The sequence below is a fragment of the Sycon ciliatum genome, chromosome 2, assembly GCF_964019385.1.
Source record: "Sycon ciliatum chromosome 2, ocSycCili1.1, whole genome shotgun sequence".
Lineage (NCBI taxonomy): Eukaryota > Metazoa > Porifera > Calcarea > Leucosolenida > Sycettidae > Sycon > Sycon ciliatum.
The window spans coordinates 20,169,599-20,187,959 of record NC_088644.1 but is presented as its reverse complement, the minus strand read 5'-3'; the positions used below and the strand labels follow the sequence as shown (position 1 = coordinate 20,187,959).

Below are 18,361 nucleotides of genomic sequence, written 5' to 3'. Positions count from 1 at the left end.
CAAAAGCGCGCAGTGCGACTTTGGTATTGAGAATTTTTAGACTTTTCGTCACGCTGGTTTACTTGAATTTGCACGGTTTCACTGTTGAGATTGTCAAGAGTACACAGCGTAAAAATTGGAACTCCACGATCGAGTAAAATTAATATCTGGAGCGGGACGCAATCGGACGCATTTGGGGCATTTTTCGTACTGTCGCTGCGATCTAGCGCTGGATAGACGATGTGCTGGCTATCATGATCGACCTCATTCTCTTCCTCTCGCAGAGACCGTTCCAGGAAGCCCTAGATTGGGAGGATTGAGTGAGTAGAACTGAAGCTATGATCCAAGGAACACGAAAAAATGCAGAATTTTGAAATTTTCCTGTGGCTCTTAAAGGGTTAATATCTTACAACAAAAAGAGCTGAAGTAGGGGTATTCCGGTTTTTTTTTTGAATCCTCCCTGTGTTCTAGCTACTTGTGAAAACAGTGGTGAATATGAGCCGGTGACATATCCGCGCGCTGATGTGGTATTCGTCCTGGACTACATCAGTAATGAAACACTCTTCGAGCAACTATTGACCATGCCACTGCGGGTAGATCGCGACTTGGCGAAAGCCGGCATTGGCAATTTCACAACTGGTGACACCCGCCATTTTAACGGTTTCTTCCTTGTCATCCGACACAGTAAGATAGTGGATAAACGCCTAGTACCAATCATCAACAAGCACCTGAATACCAAAATCCACTTTCTTGCTCCACCAGAGCTATATGATCCAACACGTGATGAAGAAGTGACCAAGCTAAAACAACAGCGTGCCAGCCAGGATTTTGGTCGTCCCCGTGGCCCGGGCAGAAGACCCTCAGGTCGCCGTGGTGGTCGTTATGGCATGCGAGATCCCCCCCGCCGTCGTCCCCGCAGTGACCCAAGCAATGATGATGTTGCTGGAGTGCACTCAGCTTCTATTATAAGATATACTCTAAAGAAGCTGGATTTCCGACCAAACTCTCTTCGCGTGATGATCTTTGCAAGTGAATCTGTCGTCATGCAAGTGGATACGGCTCAGGCTAAGCGTTATGAAATGGCACGCTATAATGGTCTGAAGAGTGTGCTATCACCTCAACACATCCAATTCATCTCAATTCTCAGAAGGAGCTTCTACACCGATGATGGCATGCTAGGCTATGGCATGGACCGTGACAGGAGAATTGCCCTACGTGAAGGGACTGGTCAACTTCCCCAGTATAATCCACAACCGGCTGCCCCTGACACTGTTGAACCAAGAAGCGTTCAAACTGAACTTCCCGTGGCAAAGTTACTCAGAGACCTTGCCTTAGATCTGCAAGGTTCTTCATGGGATATCGACCTCATTCACGAGCCCATCGCTGTGCAAAAGCTGACGTCGGCGTTAGTACAGGCACTGGCATCTCAGTCTAAGCTGTGTGAATCCTGCAACTGTTCAAACAATGCTGCAGATCAGTCACAGCTAGGAGCTGCAAAGTGCTCACTATCCAGAGACCAGGTGATCTGCCAGTGTGTCTATCACCCAAAGGTTTGTTTCAGCATTTGAACTTGAGATTCAATGCACTGTTCAGTACTCGGCGGCCAATGTGTCTGATTTGATGTGTGGTACATTCTTATTAGAACAATAATGACCATGTCTTCTTAAAGGTGCACGAGCTCTAATGCTGAGCCACTTCATTACACGGAAATCCTGCGCACACCATCCTTGAAGCAAGTGGTCCCTTCGCTGTACAGCTCAGTAATGACCGTGACTTAATTTGGTGATTTAATGTTGAGAGTTTATTTTCTTGCGGAGAAGAGACCATAATGTTGAGTGAGTGAGTGAGTGCTCAGATTAGGTAATGTCTAGGTGGATGAATAGGGGTTTGCAAATCCTTATTGTATGGTGTTTCTGCTGGCTTCCTTTATGTTGACTGTGTGCATTAGCTGGCGGACCCAGTTTGTGACAAGATGAAGTTTAAATCATGTGAGTGATCTGAAAATCCGCAAACCCGATACCGGTAGTTGGAGTAAATGTGATCATGACCGGCTTTTATTTGACATTGTATGTAGTCTATGGTCTAGCTGCTCCGTTTCTAGCTGCAACTGCAGGTAACCTGGTAGGTGTGGGCATTCCATGTGCAAAGCTCGGTGCGAATCCTTTTTCCGTTGTCTAACGAATTTATCTGATAAGAAGAATCATTCATCAGGTATGTATAGTTAGCCTTGTGTTTGAGAGGCAAGGGGGATTTATAGGATTTATAGGAAGAAAGGGGGATTTATAGGATTTATAGGAAGAAAGAGTGGACCAATAAACTGCAAGTTACCCTATAATGTCCACTAACACCACCAGTTACTTCACAATCAGCTCATACGATAACATTGCACGACACTGACCAACGGTACTGACGTTCTACAACTAACTGGCTAACAGCTCTAGCACGTCTCGGATGCGCACCCCAACAGCCTTCCAGCTTGGAAGGTTCTAAGGATAGGTTATGGAAATAGCACAGGAGGGGAAGGTGACCACGACCAAGACAGGCACAAGCTGAAAGTCTCAGCTGTGAAGGACGTTGGCGGATGTACATGCATGTCGCAGACCATACTGGAAAGACCATTGGACAATACGGTCAAACCAAAATTCAAGGACGCATAGCAACATACCACACAATTCGTGTGGCTCTAAAGATTCGAGGATCGATTGGAGGGGAAGCTAATGTCATCGCATGAGCTGATTGTCAAGTAACTGGTGCTGTTAGTAGACAGTATAGCGTAACTTGTAGTTCATTGGTCCACTCTTTCTTCCTATACTTGAAGAATCACTGATATTATATTACATACATCTCTTGTAAGTCAATGAGGTGATACATAGGAGTACTCTGCAGAATGTTGATATTTTGTGATTCCAACACGGCCCATCATGGGACAAAGCAGGAGACTGATGATGTACATCAGAGGAGAATACATCTGACTACAGTAGGAGTGTGCATTTCCTTTGCAATACGTCCCAGTCTTTCTTGCCTCCTGCTTCATGGCCTGTCGTTGATCGCCTTTGACGAAATCCAAGCAAGGCATTGTGAATCTGATGCTGCATGGGAGTTGTGGGTAAAGGGTAAGACTGGCGGTGTGTGTGTTTGTTCACTCTAGATACTTGTGATTGTGTTGTTGTGTGCACAGCAGCATCCACTCTCAGTACGGGGGCAATAGTGGCCTGTGTACTGGCGGCCAATATTCTCATTCTTTTCCTTTACATCGCCATTCGTGTCATTTGGACGAAGCGCAAGAATCATGTGGTAAGAAGTGGTGCATTCTTGCGTGTGACAATTGTATGCACACCCACTTGCTTTGGCGGGCTGGATGGCTATGCCTACTAAAGATGAATACATGTTACATAATTATAGTTCTGTCACACAATATGCAAAAAACACGCCCATAAAATACCCACGATCAGCTTTTGTGATTCTGTACTGTATATAGCCCGGCTTTGTGGTTTTCCTTGTCACCTACCTGTTTAGAGGTGACTTATGTGTCTCATACTGTCAAATATTGCTTCATAGTTGCATAGTCTGCTCAATTTATATCTTAGTCCCAGCATTATCATGTAGAAATGTGAAACAGAGAGGTTCATGTAGAAATGTGTTCAGTTGTATTTTCAGACTCCACAGCAAAAAGACCTTGCATCTGCCTACAACTTCTGGTCACGCTTTTTTCCTAGGAAGCGATGCGTTTCTTACGTCAAACACAGTATGACCCGTTCAACTTCCACCATGCCTTGGAACACATTGCATTGAGCATGCTCACTGTTGGCCAGCCTGTGGAGGTGAGTCGTACATGGATACAAGAGCTGTAGTATGTCCCAGAGTACAAGCCGCACTGGAGTATAAGCCGTACCCCCCCCCCCCCCGGTTTTTGCCACGAAATACAGACATCTACCCTATTTACCACCGTTAGTTTGATCATCGGAGTATAAGCCACACCCCAACTTTTGGAGTGATTTTTGAGTGTTCAAAGTTTGGCTTATATTCCGGAAAATACGGTATGCCTCTAGTATGCTATCCCAGCTTTAGAACTTGAGAGATATAAGACAGTACAGCACATGGTGAAGAGCTACCTGTAGAGTCTTCGGAGCATTCATTCTGCGCTCAGAAGGCGGTGTTGAATGACCAACCTGCAGTGCACGGAATACCGGTCCTTATATAGGCAGCGGTTGTCCGTTCAAGTCTCAGCACAGGTTTAAACGGTATGTAGAAACGTGGTCCTATTTTTTTTAATGACCAGTTTCGTAAGACAGAGAGTCTCTTATCGCACATGTTAACAATCACTAGCTGACAAGGAAACAAGGAAACAAGAGCAATCACTTACTGTAAAGGACAGTTATTTTAATGGCAGCAGAGTACTAGTCAAACTTGTACTGAACTAGAATGCGTTCAAGTGAACACATTCTTAATAAACAGTGGATGATGTTTTGTGATGATGTTTGGTAGTGCTATTTTCTCTCAAGGAACCGTTACCTGGCATGCAAATATATGTACTTGTACCTGTGACATGATAGCCTGCTGTGCATTCCAATCCATTCTGCTTCTAGGTATTGACTGAAAACATGCTGACAATCAAAGAGCGTCTGAGCGGCGGTCACTATGGCGATGTGTTCAGGGGTGTGCTGAGAGTTTTTGATTTTGAAAGAGGACGGGAGGAGTACCAAGCAGTGGCAGTGAAGAGACTGAAGCGTAAGTCAGTGTCCTGGCAAGATTGGTACAATTGTATACCGTGAAAAAGTTGCTTTGCACTCGATTTAGAGGAAACTCCTCTCGTACAGTATTTGGAAATGATAATCAGGCAATTGTTACCCCCCCCCCCTTTCATGTATAATGAAGACATTGAACCTAATGTGCATCTGGCCTGTTGGTCTAGGGGTATGATTCTCGCTTTGGGTGCGAGAGGTCCCGGGTTTAAATCCCGGACAGGCCCAACTTTTTTTCAAAGACGCAGTGACTCGCATTTGGTGCCCACTCCATCCAGGTTGAGTGCAGGCATCCAATCCCAGAAGTTTGCATGTTCTTGGTGTTGAAATTCTACCAAGTGTCTGCAGTCATTAGTTTCACTGCGTCATCAGAACAAGCCTTCGGCTTCTTCTACACTTCACATTTGGAGGTGCTGTCTTGCACTGTAGCCTACTTGACCTGCGCATGAGTGGCGCAAGATCCTGCAAGCCTCCGTAGAACCATTTACGCTCCCCCTTTGCTTCTTGTGATACGGATTTTTTGTTGAAACGGGGGTATGGTGCACCTTATTATTATGTGTAAAGAATTTGGTGCATGCTGTGATGCATTTGTCCACACACTTAGTTTGTATCACGAAGGACTGCACAGGGAGCTCTGTATAGGTGCGCCCCTACAGCAGGGATATGCACGCCGCGCTTGTTGCTGATTTTTTGGGAAATGAGGATGTACAATGCAGTACTTGTTGTTTGGTTGACAGCATGTTACAAGGCGGGGGACGTACTGTGCTCGAAAACAGTGCTCCTTACTACAATCTCCACGGTTGGCAGAGCCCCAGTCTTTACTTTTTCAAGCACAGTGCGTCCTCTGCCTTGTAACATGCTGTCAAAGAAACGACAAGTTTTCAACCAAACAAGACTTATCTAATACAATACATTACTTGTATGTATATGTGTCTGGCCTGTTGGTCTAGGGGTATGATTCTCGCTTTGGGTGCGAGAGGTCCCGGGTTCAAATCCCGGACAGGCCCATTTTTTTACTTCAACTAATGAAGTATATTTCCTGAGAATCAAGTTGTTTGTTCTTTCCTGTTTGCAATATCCTGAGTGCAGCAGCATGTAAGGACCCAGCCCAGCAAAGTGCCTTGTTGGAGGAATATCTGCTTCAGAAGAGTATCGGCTATCATGCCAATGTCGTGCAAATGCTGGCGGGCGGAATGTACAGAGGTAAGTTGAACTTTGAATTTGTTGAGGTAGATAGGATGAGCACTGCTGCCTTCAGTGCCCAATACAGGGCATACCTAATACTCAATCTGCGGACAGCATGCTGTTTCGTTCTTTGCCGGTGAACTCATACCTAATATGTTTTCGAGCCACTACATCTGGGGCCATCATTAGGCGCCTGTCAGTTCACTTCCGGCGCCCGGCATGGAACACACAGCACCGTCAGTGGGTCTCAGTGTAAGTCAGTTGAACTTCACAAGGTCACTTGCATGGGACTCTGAGCGGCGGGTGACTCGTAGTCTATATTCGTTGGGTGAATCATGTCTTCTTGTCCCATCAGCTCGCATGTAGCACCTATAATTCTGGTAGCATGGTGATGCCTCCGATGCCGACCGGAATACTTGATTGGCTTTGAAAAGAGATACTGTTTGGTCCCAAAACCTGATTGGCAATCTCACTCACCTGCCCCGTGATCATCTGATGATCTGAATGTGCTCCATCAACACCACCGACAGCATTCATGCTGAGCTTGGACTTCTCACTCTTTCCACCCGTGCAAGCTGCACTCAGTGGCCTCAGTATCCTGAGTTGTCTGCCGAGCGGCACTCAGTAAGATGTCCATTTTTGCAACAGAACCTGCACACTGCACCCCCTCCTTCCCCTCCCTCGCCGTTAACAGTAGGAAGTTGTTTCATGTGTTGGGGTACACCTGGTTGAGTGTGTTCCTAAACACAATCACTGATTTATGGCCAGTGGTAATGAGGATGTGTGAGTACTTATGACTTCTACTACTCGGCTCTTGTTCCGTTGTTTGTTATGCTTACTATGCGAGTTTGACAAGGTAGATACAGACTTCATACCAGAGTCTGTAAAAACAGGGTATTTGTAAATGCTACAAAGTTGCTGGCCAGCTGTACAGGGTATCTCAGAAGCGATAGCGCTGACGACATATTGACAACATCACTGGACCTGTCCTCCCCGCGGTGGACGGCGATTCCAGATTACTATTTATGGCCCTTGTTTAACTAACAATCAAATGTGGACTCAAATCCCACTGACCAAACTGCCTTTTGTGGTGTCTTCTTTTCTAACTCAATGACCTGCAGGGTCTCCATGTATGGTGATGGAATTCATGGACTGCGGTGATCTCCATTCTTTCCTTCTCAAGATGAGATCAAAACAGGGCCGCAATGACGGTGGTGATGACGGTTACATCAGGTCCAATGTTGTGGACTCTGAACTGTCAGCCAAACAGTTACTGCAGATTTCTTCCCAATCGGCCATGGGCCTCGAGTTTTTGTCTTCGAAGAAGGTAAGTACATCGCCCACCTGCTAGGCTTCACTAGAACCTGATATCATTTACAGATGGCCTTTCCATGCGTATCTGCATAGTGGCGTTAAGAACAGTTGGTCACTTGGCATCATCTAAGTCCGAATGGTCGGACGGTGTGGCAAAATGGTTTAGGCATCTCTCAGGATCTATCATGGTCCAGGTCTGGCCTTCCACTATGATACTCCCCATGCCAACCTCCTTGTCTCTGTTAGTTGTCCTCTGTCCATGATGTGAAGGTTCCCAGTCACGGCTAGGTAGTGTTTGTTGTTTGTGGGTTTGGTTCACCTTTGGTTCACCTGAACATGATAACTGCACTCTAAATGGTGTTGTCTTTGCAGGTAATACATCGGGATGTGGCAGCACGCAATGTCCTTGTCAAGTCATTTGCCGACGACGAAATACCCGTCGTCAAAATCTCTGATCTTGGTCTTGCTCGGTACTTGTTAAATGAAGACATGTATCGCGCCCGGTCAAACGTAAGTGCTAGATATATTATACGCTCTACTCAAAAATAGATAATAAAGAAAGGACAAAATGTTACGAGTTATGACAAACTGTCCACCAGCGTAACCAGATCATATGCAGTCAGCGAGTGCGGCAGAATGGCACAAAACTGACAAGGAGTACTGGTGGACAGTTAGTCATAACTCGTAACACTTTGTCCTTTCTTTTTATCCATCATTACTTTGGCTCAACATCCGAGTATAAAATACGCAAAAAATAGCTTACCGATACGCTGATTCTGCAGGAGTGTCAGACATGTAAGGCCGATTCCACACTACACCAAATCCTGTCTACAAAGCCATTTTTCAGGCACTTTTCAGGCAAGTTGCCATGGCGATCACTTTGAGAAACCCGCGAAAGTGAAAAGTGCTTGTTGTCTACAAAGCAACACCAGCACCCTCTTTCAAGGCAACTTTTTACCTTTTCAGGACACTTTTCTGACTTTTCTTCAGCCTTTCGATTTTTCCAAATTTGTTTCGTGTCGTATCTTTCAGTTGTGGTGAGTTGTGAGCTGTCAACAATGCCTAGGGTCATGTTTAGTCAGGAGCTTGAGGGCAAGCTGATCGAGCTTTGGAACGGACATTTGAGGCGACCTCCGGGTGGTACAATTCGCAGGAGCTACGCCGGAGGAGATCGCCATCAAGCTGAATTTGTTTGCTGGACAGCTCCGGGAGGAGGCAATCTATACTGCGTCGATCGTCCATTCCAAAATCGACAACATGAAAACGAAGGCGAAAGGACTGTACGAGACATACACAAAGAAAACTGCCACCGGAATGCCTGTTGGCGAGGTTGACAAATATTCGACCTATGATCTGGAATCCGCCTACACAGCGTGGTCAAATTTCAAGATTTGGCACGCGAAAATGGGTGATATTGGTGGTTTAGCGTGTGCGCTAGGCCCTGTTAACGAACGTGGAACATCTACCACTCATACTTAGTCTGATGATCATGCATCTGATTATGATGTCATTGCTATACATGCGCATGCGCAGCGCGCGCCACTCTCCCACGTGTGCTTTCCAAATCTTGCTTTAGAGAAAGAGAAAGAGAAAAGAGAGACTCCTTTGTCACTTTTGCTTTCCGACGACTTGACTGTTCACTGGTTTGTCCGTCAGTTGTCAATTTCCCCTTCCCTCCCAACCCCATTCGACTGGGGATCACTATCTCTCCGTCACTGTCACCATAAGTTCCTCAATAACAGTGTCAGTACAACTCTTGTCAATATACTTATATCGGGTGAGGGCAGTCTATCTCCGCAGCTGGCTCATTTCAATCACTACCGGTCGCAGCTCCTGCCCACGGCAGGCCGACCGTCTCTCGTTCACACTCTGTGTGTTCCAGGTCACAGCTCCTGCGCAGAGCAGGCCGACCTGTCTGTCTCTCTCTCTCACAAACACTATGTGTGCACCGGGTCACAGCTCCTGCGTAGAGCAGGCCGACCTGTCTTTTTCATGCACGCCAGCTGCTCCGCCCAATATCCCTGATATGCCAACCAGAAAACAATGTGTTCTGAGCCGGGTGCATGCCTGTATGTGGAGAGTGCGTTAATCGAGGATTTGGACCAACAAAGAGCCTCTCCACTACCGCCGTTGCTAGATCAAGCACAGGAAAGCCTCACAGCAGGGAGTAGTAAAATGTATTTTACTACTCCCTGCCTCACAGTCTAACCTTCAAAGCAAAGTCCCATGATCGACACTTGTAGGTGTGAATGCAGCTTCACTTTATAAGCCACTTTATGCCTTCAAGGCAAAGCCACTTTTGGCGTAGTGTGGAATCGGCCTAAAGGTCACTACGTTGTTGTACCACTTTTTCCATTGACGATGCTATGCTGCATGTCCACATCCCTGTACTCTGTGTGATGATGAGTTCCCATAGCATTAAGTCATGTAGCATGGGTTTTCTATGTGTTGTCCATCCTCTGGTGGTCACTTGCACTGTAACTGTGTGACACAAACAATGTTGAACAGTTTGGTCACTACTTTCAGCGTCTGATGAACAATTCAGATTCTTCTATCAGTCAAATTCCTTTGTGGTCCTTGGTTATGTGAATGTGTGAAAGTCAGAAGAAGAGAGTGGGCTAGTCGTCCCGGAAAGTCAGAAGAAGAGAGTGGGCTAGTCGTCCTAAAGCACACGACAGATGTAGATGAAATTGTGCAATGCAATGTTTTGGATAATCCTCATTCATTGCAGCTTCCACTTCCAGTCAGGTGGATGGCAGTCGAGTCTCTGGGAGCTGGCATCTTCTCCTCCCAAAGTGATGTGTAAGTGTATACACTGGTGTGTCTCCTAATGACTATAATGCCCTCATGAATACTCTCTCTTCTGCGATGCCTGGTGCTGTGTTGGCAGTGATGACAACCTAGCGTATGTGGACCATGTACATGAAGTGTTAGTACTAGTGGATCATATTGCCATGTTGATATGCACATGTCCAGGAATCATTAGTCCATTTGGTAACACCCGTCACACTATGCCGCTGGGTAAAACCTCTTCATTCCTAGGCCACTAGCTTACCAATGCACATCACACCCATTGTTGGTCAATCTAGTGACAACCAAGCTTGTGTTGTGTTTGCCGGTTGGTCCTTTGTTCTATATGTCGTAGCTGGGCGTTTGGTGTTCTACTCTGGGAGATTGTCACTCTCGGTAAGAAGCCCTGCAGGTGGGAACAATTCTATTTCAGTTTATACTGTTTACTTTATCAGCCCTAATACCATGGGTTTCAGGTTAATTTTAAGTTGTTTACTACCGTACTCACTCGATTAGAAGCCGGGGGCTACTATTTTTTCAATACCAATTTTGAGGAGGCTTCTATTCAAGAGGGGCTTCTATTCGAGAGGGGCTTTTATTGTTTCATTCCATACCAGTTTTCCAATCGAATCTCTAAAACATTCATATTCACAGCAACTCGGCCCCGAGGTAGTTTGCACACACTACAGCGACCAGGACTTGTACCAATAGGAACATGCACGAGATGTTTTTTGCAGACTTGACCTTCATACATGGCACTACCTGGTCACCCCGTGCTTTGCGAATAGTAGTCCGGGCTTCTATTCGAGAGGGGCTTGTATTTTTCCAACAGTCCTTGTAGGGGGGCTATTATTCAAGCGGGGCTTTTATTCGAGAGGGGCTTCTAATCAAGTGAGTACGGTATGTGAGTCGGTCCAGCTGGTCGGAGTACAGGGACATGTATTTAAAACAACAGCTGTAAATGTGCACTGGAATGAGTTGTGTACTATGTTGTGACTAACCAGGACTGCTTTCATAGTCCACCAAGACTTTGCATTGCCCGAGGTGAAGTGCAAATAGTACATCCTGCTGTGCTGCTGCGTTCATGACTTTCTTCATCTAAATGATGCCAATGGAATAATGTGTCATTGTATCCGCAATTGCCTCGGTGTATGCCCTGCAAAGGTGCTTGTCCCTATCCCGGTATACCCACTGATGTTCTCTTGCCATACATCGCCAGTGGAAACAGAATGCCCCAGCCAAATCATTGCCGCGATGAAATGTAAGAAGAGTACTCCACCAGTACATCGGTAGCTATGAATGCTGTATAAGTACTGATTCTAGATACATGTATCTCCATATTCTTGAACAGAGTGTTTCTTGTACCAGGGGTGTGGCACAGAAAACAGCAAGTGAGTTACTTGGATTGCTGTGTATGCACCCATTATTGTATTCAAATACGTAAGCTTGTCAACGAGGCGGGACGCAGGCCTGCACAGATGAACAGTGTAGTGGAGTAGTGAAAGATCCCTACTGCAGCACCATAGCAGCCTTTTCTCCTGTGTTCTGAAGTCCTAGCATGTGCCCATGCCTTCGTTACTCTGGTATTCAGAATGGCATGTGCCCATGCCTTCGTTACTCTGGTATTCAGAATGGCATGTGCCCATGCCTTCGTTACTCTGGTATTCAGAATGGCATGTGCCCATGCCTTCGTTACTCTGGTATTCAGAATGGCATGTGCCCATGCCTTCGTTACTCTGGTATTCAGAATGGCATGTGCCCATGCCTTCATTACTCTGGTATTCAGAATGGCATGTGCCCATGCCTTCGTTACTCTGGTATTCAGAATGGCATGTGCCCATGCTTTCGTTACTCTGGTATTCAGAATGGCATGTGCCCATGACTTCGTTACTCTGGTATTCAGAATGGCATGTGCCCATGCCTTCGTTACTCTGGTATTCAGAATAGCATGTGCCCATGCTTTCGTTACTCTGGTATTCAGAATGGCATGTGCCCATGCCTTCGTTACTCTGGTACAGTCGTCCCTCTCTAATCCGGCACTTTATAATCCAGCACCCTCGATAAACCAGCACAATTTTCAGTAGCCAAAATGTCCTCTTCATGTACATTGCAGCAGTAAATCAGATTTGTTAATCCAGCACCCTCCCTAATCCAGCAGATTTTCGTGGCACAAATGGTGCCGGATTATAGAGGGACCACTGTATTCAGAATGGCATGTGCCCATGCCTTCGTTACTCTGGTATTCAGAATGGCATGTGCCCATGCCTTCGTTACTCTGGTATTCAGAACAGCATGTGCCCATGCTTTCGTTACTCTGGTATTCAGAATAGCATGTGAAAAGGAACTACACCTAGTATGAAGTGTATGCCAGTGCTCTGTTCATGCGTTCCGTAAATTCCTGTACCCACACACACACAGCATCCAACGCCATGCATTGCGCATCATTGGTCCCGGGACGGAGCTCCAGAGCCTCAGCCTACGGCGATATATTGCTGCATTAACATACACGTACAAGCTACACTTCCTCACCGGTCCGACTCAATTGCTAGCAGTCCTCCCACCAAGGCTGGAGCCCCGTGACGCCACTCGCACTCGAAACGATCTCTGCTCGGCCACCGGCCACAGTTATCAGCTAAGAAATTCCGAACCACGACAAGCGCCAGACGCCATTCTCCGCAGTTTCCCGTATTGTGCAATCCAGCTGTGGAATTCCCTGCCGCCAGCTTTTATAGACTCCGCCCCAATTCGCAAAAATCTTCAAAAGTTTCAAGGGGAAGTTAAGGCAAAAATCAAAATTTCACCAGTTGTAGTCTTCGGGGTGCTGAGTGGAATGGTTGTGGTCCGAGGAAGCTGAGACGCTCCCTTCCTACTTTAATCCCAATCGAACTCGCGCACTTCCCCCGAAACTGGGTGACTGCGCCTACGAGATGGGGATTTGTATGCAAAATGTCTCTAAAAGCGCCATTTCGTTCTTATAAAAGCACGGATGACCGCGATTGGCCCATATGTTGTAGTCTTTTGGACGCTGAGTCGACTGGGTTTTGTCCGAAAAGGCTGCGATGCAGCGTTCCTCCTTTATTCCCAATCGAACATGGTCGAACAAGCGGTCACGTGCTCCTGCGTACACCAGTCACCTGGTCACCGTGCCTGCAGGGTACAACTTACTAGCCTGTTTGACCTTTTTTGGGTGCACTCCTGTCACTCGAGTTGAACTCGAGTTGAACCTTGGTGTGAAAGTTGTCGCCTGCTGGCGTGGTGACCAGGTGATTTGGGCACCCAGGAGCACGTGACCGCTTGTTCAACCATGTTCGATTGGGAATAAAGGAGGAACGCTGCATCGCAGCCTTTTCGGACCAAAACCAGTCGACTCAGCGTCCAAAAGACTACAACATATGGGCCAATCGCGGTCATCCGTGCTTTTATAAGAACGAAACGGCGCTTTTAGTGACATTTTGCATACAAATCCCCATCTAGTAGGGCGCAGTCACCCAGTTTCGGTGGAAGTGCGCGAGTTCGATTGGGATTCAAGTACTTCTAGTAGGAAGGGAGCGTCTCAGCTTTCTCGGACCAAGACCATTCGACTCAGCACCCCGAAGACTACAACTGGTGAAATTTTGATTTTTGCCTTTTAACTTCCCCGTTAAATGCAGCGTCAACGAATACCTCCGCTGACAGGATTGGCGATGGCCCACGGACTTTCTGCCTGTCAATCCACCTACATTCTAGTGGCCCGTCGACGACTCCCATTGCTACGATGCTGCGCTGCACACTAGCTGATGTTAACCCTTACTTTCTTTTTATTTTGCTGACCCGTACAGCTCTATCTTTTGTTTTTGGTGCGTGTTTTGGCCGTGATGCCGAGACCTCAGATCGGCAGAGCCATCAATGCCCCACCATCACTGCTGCGTCTCGGTGCAGCCCCTACTCAGTAGTTGTCACGTTTGTCCTAGTCTCAGTACCATTGTCTTTCAGTATTATTTACGAGTTGGGTATATGAACATTGAGTAAACAAGTGTTTAAAAATACACCCTCTCTGCCAGATGCGTTACTTGCCATCCACCCCTCCCCACCCCACTCAACACACACGCACACGTGCACACACGCACGCGCACACACACACACACGCACGCACACACACGTACCCCACATTCATGTCCGCAGCATGATACATGTACATGTTTGTGCAAATCAGTGCAAATCATACTTTGTGTGCTGCCGCTCCTTTCTTGCAGTTATGCCATCATGTCTACATGCTGGAGAGCCAATCCACCAGACCGACCTTCCTTTGCTGAGTTGGTATTCAAACTGGAAGGAATGATGGAGGAGAGTGCAGTGAGTAATGCCTTTTTATCTTCAAATTTTGGTTGACTACCGAGTTAGAAGTTAGTTACCGGAGCAAGTCATAACAATTTGGTGTTGAGCACTCCAACTTGAACATGCCAGATTCAGCGGGCGAGAAAATATAGCCCTGCCTGTTGAGCAACCCTATGTGCTACAGGCTTGCTATGTTCTTGGAAGATGTTCTTGACTCCTGCTGTATACTTGTACAGTGACTGTGTCACATTGATATAGTCACACTTCGTGTTTCCATTCCTCTTTTATCCGGTTGCCTGGACAACCAATAGAAAGTCAGGTGGAGCAAGTACTTGTATACAGCAAGCAACATGGAGTACAGAGGTTAATGTTTTCGGTAACCCGATTCCCTTCATCTGGATGTTTTCATGACAAACGTATAAATATATAAATATGGAAAAGTTGCCTGACGATTGAAAAACTCAAGAAACTCGGAGTAGCAACGGATTGTGTTTTCTTGGTGAGGACCGCTTCCATTGTGAATATATAAATATGTATATATATGTGTGTGTGTGTGTGTGTGTGTGTGTGTGTGTGTGTATGTGTGTGTGTTTGTGTGTGTGTGTGCATGTTGTGTTTGCTAATATCAGGAGTATCTGCAGATATGTGCACCTGATGTTCGACCAGATTATGAGGTGACCAGCTGGGAAGGTGGCAATGAGATAGATGGTACTCTAGAAGCACAGGTGAGACACAATGGACACAATGGAGGATGTGATAAAACAAGATGTAAATATCTTGGTGATGCACAGGTCATAGTGTCGGTGGTGGTGCATGTCGGTGGTGTGTGTGTGTGTGTGTGTGTGTGTGTGTGTGTGTGTGTGTGTGTGTGTGTGTCTGCCGTCGTCCCAGGGATCTCAAGCACCACGCTCCGTACTGCAAAGCTAGCAGATAGTCCCTTTGCTATCATTGCCATCGGCAATGGGCATGTTCAAGGTTCAAGGTGTGTGTGCACGTGCGTTCTTGTGATTAATACTTTAGGGCGGAAATGAACTCCTTCTGCGGAATCAAGAGGACTACAGATCGGACCGCCGATCCAGCCGCTCTCCATCACCATTCTATGAGCATGCAGATCAACAGCAACGGCACGATCGCTCCGATAGGGCCTTCATGGATTCTGTGAGGACAACACTCGTTCCAGGACCTCCCATACGCCTTCTCTCCTCATCATCTGATACCAATGACAGATACACAGATTGCCCACGTGGATTTCCGGGTCGCCAACGTCGCTCCAGCCTCACAACTCCAAGGATCACCGTGGAGGCTACAACGATGGTGTGAGGGTTGACAATGTGTCCATGGTCGCTTTGTCTCAACTTGCTTGCAATGCAGAGTTCTTGATGTTTGGAGGCTTTTCCATGAGAATGTGTGTGTCATTGTCCTTCAAATGTGCATTTTGAGCATGAATGAATTTGGCCTTTGAAATAGTGCATGATGTGAACACAAGCATACCCTATTGATATGATAATGAAGCGAAAAAAGCAGACCATGCATGCTAAGAAATACTGATAATACTCTTTTAAACAAACTGCGCACGAGCGAGCCAAGGAAATTGTGACCCACCCATACGCCTCCTGTGGTGTTCACGAGAAAAGGCAGTTCATCACCAGTGCCGCTGTATGTACCCAGTTGTGCTAGTTGTGGCAGTTTTCCAGCCAGCAATCTTTCCCACACCATTTTCAAACATACTCGTACCCCTGTTGTTCCTTTGGCTCACATGCCAGTTCACCAAATTCAGTTGCTTACAATCTACCCACGATGTCCTTTGGGGCATTTTGCACATCAATTCAACAGTGCACTGTTTGCTATTGAAACGCCTGGTACATGGTATGTATCATTGTCACCATTTTTTCCTATTTTTGCGATGGTGCATGGTACTAGCCTCTTTTCGGGCAAAAATTAACACAATGGATTACAATGCAATGCAACATACACTGGAGAAGAAAGCAGGAAAATGCATGTGTAAAATAAAGATTTTCAAACTCAAACGAAAAAAACTTGGTGCAAGCAAATGCGGTCGTTAAAGCCAGGTGGTTTTTAGAACCAGGTCCCACTGTGTGTATGTGTAGAACTGTCGGTGCATGGAAAGACGGTCGTTTTAAGAGCAGGTGGTCACTAAACCCAGAGGTCACTAAACCCAGAGGTCACTAAACCCAGAGGTCGCTAAACCCAGAGGTCACTAAACCCAGAGGTCACTAAACCCAGAGGTCACTAAACCCAGAGGTCACTAAACCCAGAGGTCACTAAACCCAGAGGTCGCTAAACCCAGAGGTCACTAAACCCAGAGGTCACTAAACCCAGAGGTCACTAAACCCAGAGGTCACTAAACCCAGAGGTCACTAAACCCAGAGGTCACTAAACCCAGAGGTCACTAAACCCAGAGGTCGCTAAACCCAGAGGTCGCTAAACCCAGAGGTCGCTAAACCCAGAGGTCACTAAACCCAGAGGTCACTAAACCCAGAGGTCGCTTACACCAGGTTTTACTGTATCACCATTGTCATCTTATTTTCCACAATCGAAGGTAATGGGCACACAATGCACATAATGCACAAGGTAATGCACTTGTCTAATCAAGCTGGTGGCGTTTCTTTTAAAACACCATAGCCTAGGCAAAGCATAGCCATAGGCGGTGGTGTCACAAATGTGCCAACTTACTTGATTGCATCTACAGTGTCATCTATTCTGTTCATTATTATTTTTGTTGCTCCCTTGACATTCCTGCAGTCAGTTTGGACAGTCACAAGCTGAACTCCTCTGATAATACATGTACATGTTTGTAAAGATTGAGACATCAGACATCAGACTGTGAAAACAGTAGATAGAGTGCATTACACTGTTCAGTGTACAGACGTTTTGCTGCCATCATCACACAGCATGAGTGCACAGCATGAGTGCACAGCTGATTTAGAAATTAGGTACTTACACTGCCCCCAACCAACCACCGTAGTAGATCACACTCTTCAACATACAAGACCTGCATTTGGCTGTCTGCTGCTGCTTATCTTGGCAGTTCAATCAGGAGTTGAGCTGGGAGCTGGGAGAGTAAAGGAGTATGAACTGTTGGACTGCCACTCATCGTCTCATGTCATGGAGCCATGCATGCCGCAGATGTCAAGCGGGGCAAAAAGCTGCAGACCAGTGTGGCAGTGGACAGCTAGCTAGCTGCAGCCTGACTGATTCATAGTCACACTTCGTAGCAGGGAGTCGTGAAAACCTTTTGTGACTCTAGTCTAGTACATGTAGTTGTAGACGGTATACATGTCTAGTCAAGCCATGGATTCTTCCTGTCTTCCGGTCTTTGCGGTGCACGTACAAAATGTTGGTGGCATTGATCTTGCAGTGATATTGTGTGTAGCCCCGAACTTTACAAAGTGAAGGAACTATTTCAACTTCAAGGAAGCAAATACTAGACTAACACTTGAAAGAGATTCCGTTGTCTAATAAAATACTTCTGAAGTAAAATAAAACAGTTCGCGTACAGGGCAGCAATGTAGTGCTAACCTTTCCGCTTCTGTCTCGAGCTAGCTCTGCTTGTGCTACATCATAATTATCATGTACCTGTGTGATGGTTCCACGTGAAAAAAAGGAAAAGAAAAAAATACCCCTAGAGAAATAATTATTGTCGTTGTCTGCGCAGCTCGAGCGCACATAACAGTGATCATGGTGGTCATGGTATTTGCTGGCGATGGCAGTGGGTGTGTTCTTGTGTCAACTGCCTGCACGGTCATCGGTTCATTGTCATGTGGCAAGCTGTATGGAGGCTGTGACTGACAGTTGATAGTCTTATGTCACAACTATGTGGGTTGGTGTTGTCGATGGCCAAGTCACAAAAAAACTAAAAACTATGGGCCTGGCTTTAATCATGATAATGAGCAGGGGCAATCCGTGTCTTGACTCCTGACTCAGTGACCACTGGTGACTGACCGCTGAGTGGGGTCTACTCTAGTACAGTCAGTACTGAGACAGTAGACTACCGGTAGTCAGTAGTCTCCAGACTC

At 46.4% G+C, this 18,361-nt stretch overlaps 1 protein-coding gene and 2 non-coding genes across 3 annotated transcripts in view; all 3 read left to right on the top strand.

The window, feature by feature from the left end:
- The window catches only part of LOC135809105 (uncharacterized), an 80,514-nt gene extending 64,167 nt beyond the window's left edge, over positions 1-16,347 (top strand). Inside the window, exons 26-39 of the mRNA XM_065322374.1 lie at positions 451-1,529; positions 1,928-1,967; positions 3,158-3,273; positions 3,696-3,800; positions 4,566-4,707; positions 5,811-5,924; positions 7,028-7,233; positions 7,593-7,730; positions 9,952-10,022; positions 10,366-10,406; positions 11,175-11,271; positions 14,243-14,342; positions 14,954-15,049; positions 15,345-16,347. Of these exons, the coding sequence (XP_065178446.1) occupies positions 451-1,529; positions 1,928-1,967; positions 3,158-3,273; positions 3,696-3,800; positions 4,566-4,707; positions 5,811-5,924; positions 7,028-7,233; positions 7,593-7,730; positions 9,952-10,022; positions 10,366-10,406; positions 11,175-11,271; positions 14,243-14,342; positions 14,954-15,049; positions 15,345-15,644 (2,645 nt within the window). The 3' untranslated portion in view covers positions 15,645-16,347. The remainder of the gene's footprint in view (positions 1-450; positions 1,530-1,927; positions 1,968-3,157; positions 3,274-3,695; positions 3,801-4,565; positions 4,708-5,810; positions 5,925-7,027; positions 7,234-7,592; positions 7,731-9,951; positions 10,023-10,365; positions 10,407-11,174; positions 11,272-14,242; positions 14,343-14,953; positions 15,050-15,344) is intronic.
- Positions 4,877-4,948, top strand: Trnap-ugg (transfer RNA proline (anticodon UGG)). The gene has a single exon. It is a non-coding gene; the product is annotated as a tRNA-Pro (tRNA).
- On the top strand, positions 5,657-5,728 carry Trnap-ugg (transfer RNA proline (anticodon UGG)). The gene has a single exon. It is a non-coding gene; the product is annotated as a tRNA-Pro (tRNA).
- Positions 16,348-18,361: the final 2,014 nt, after the last annotated feature.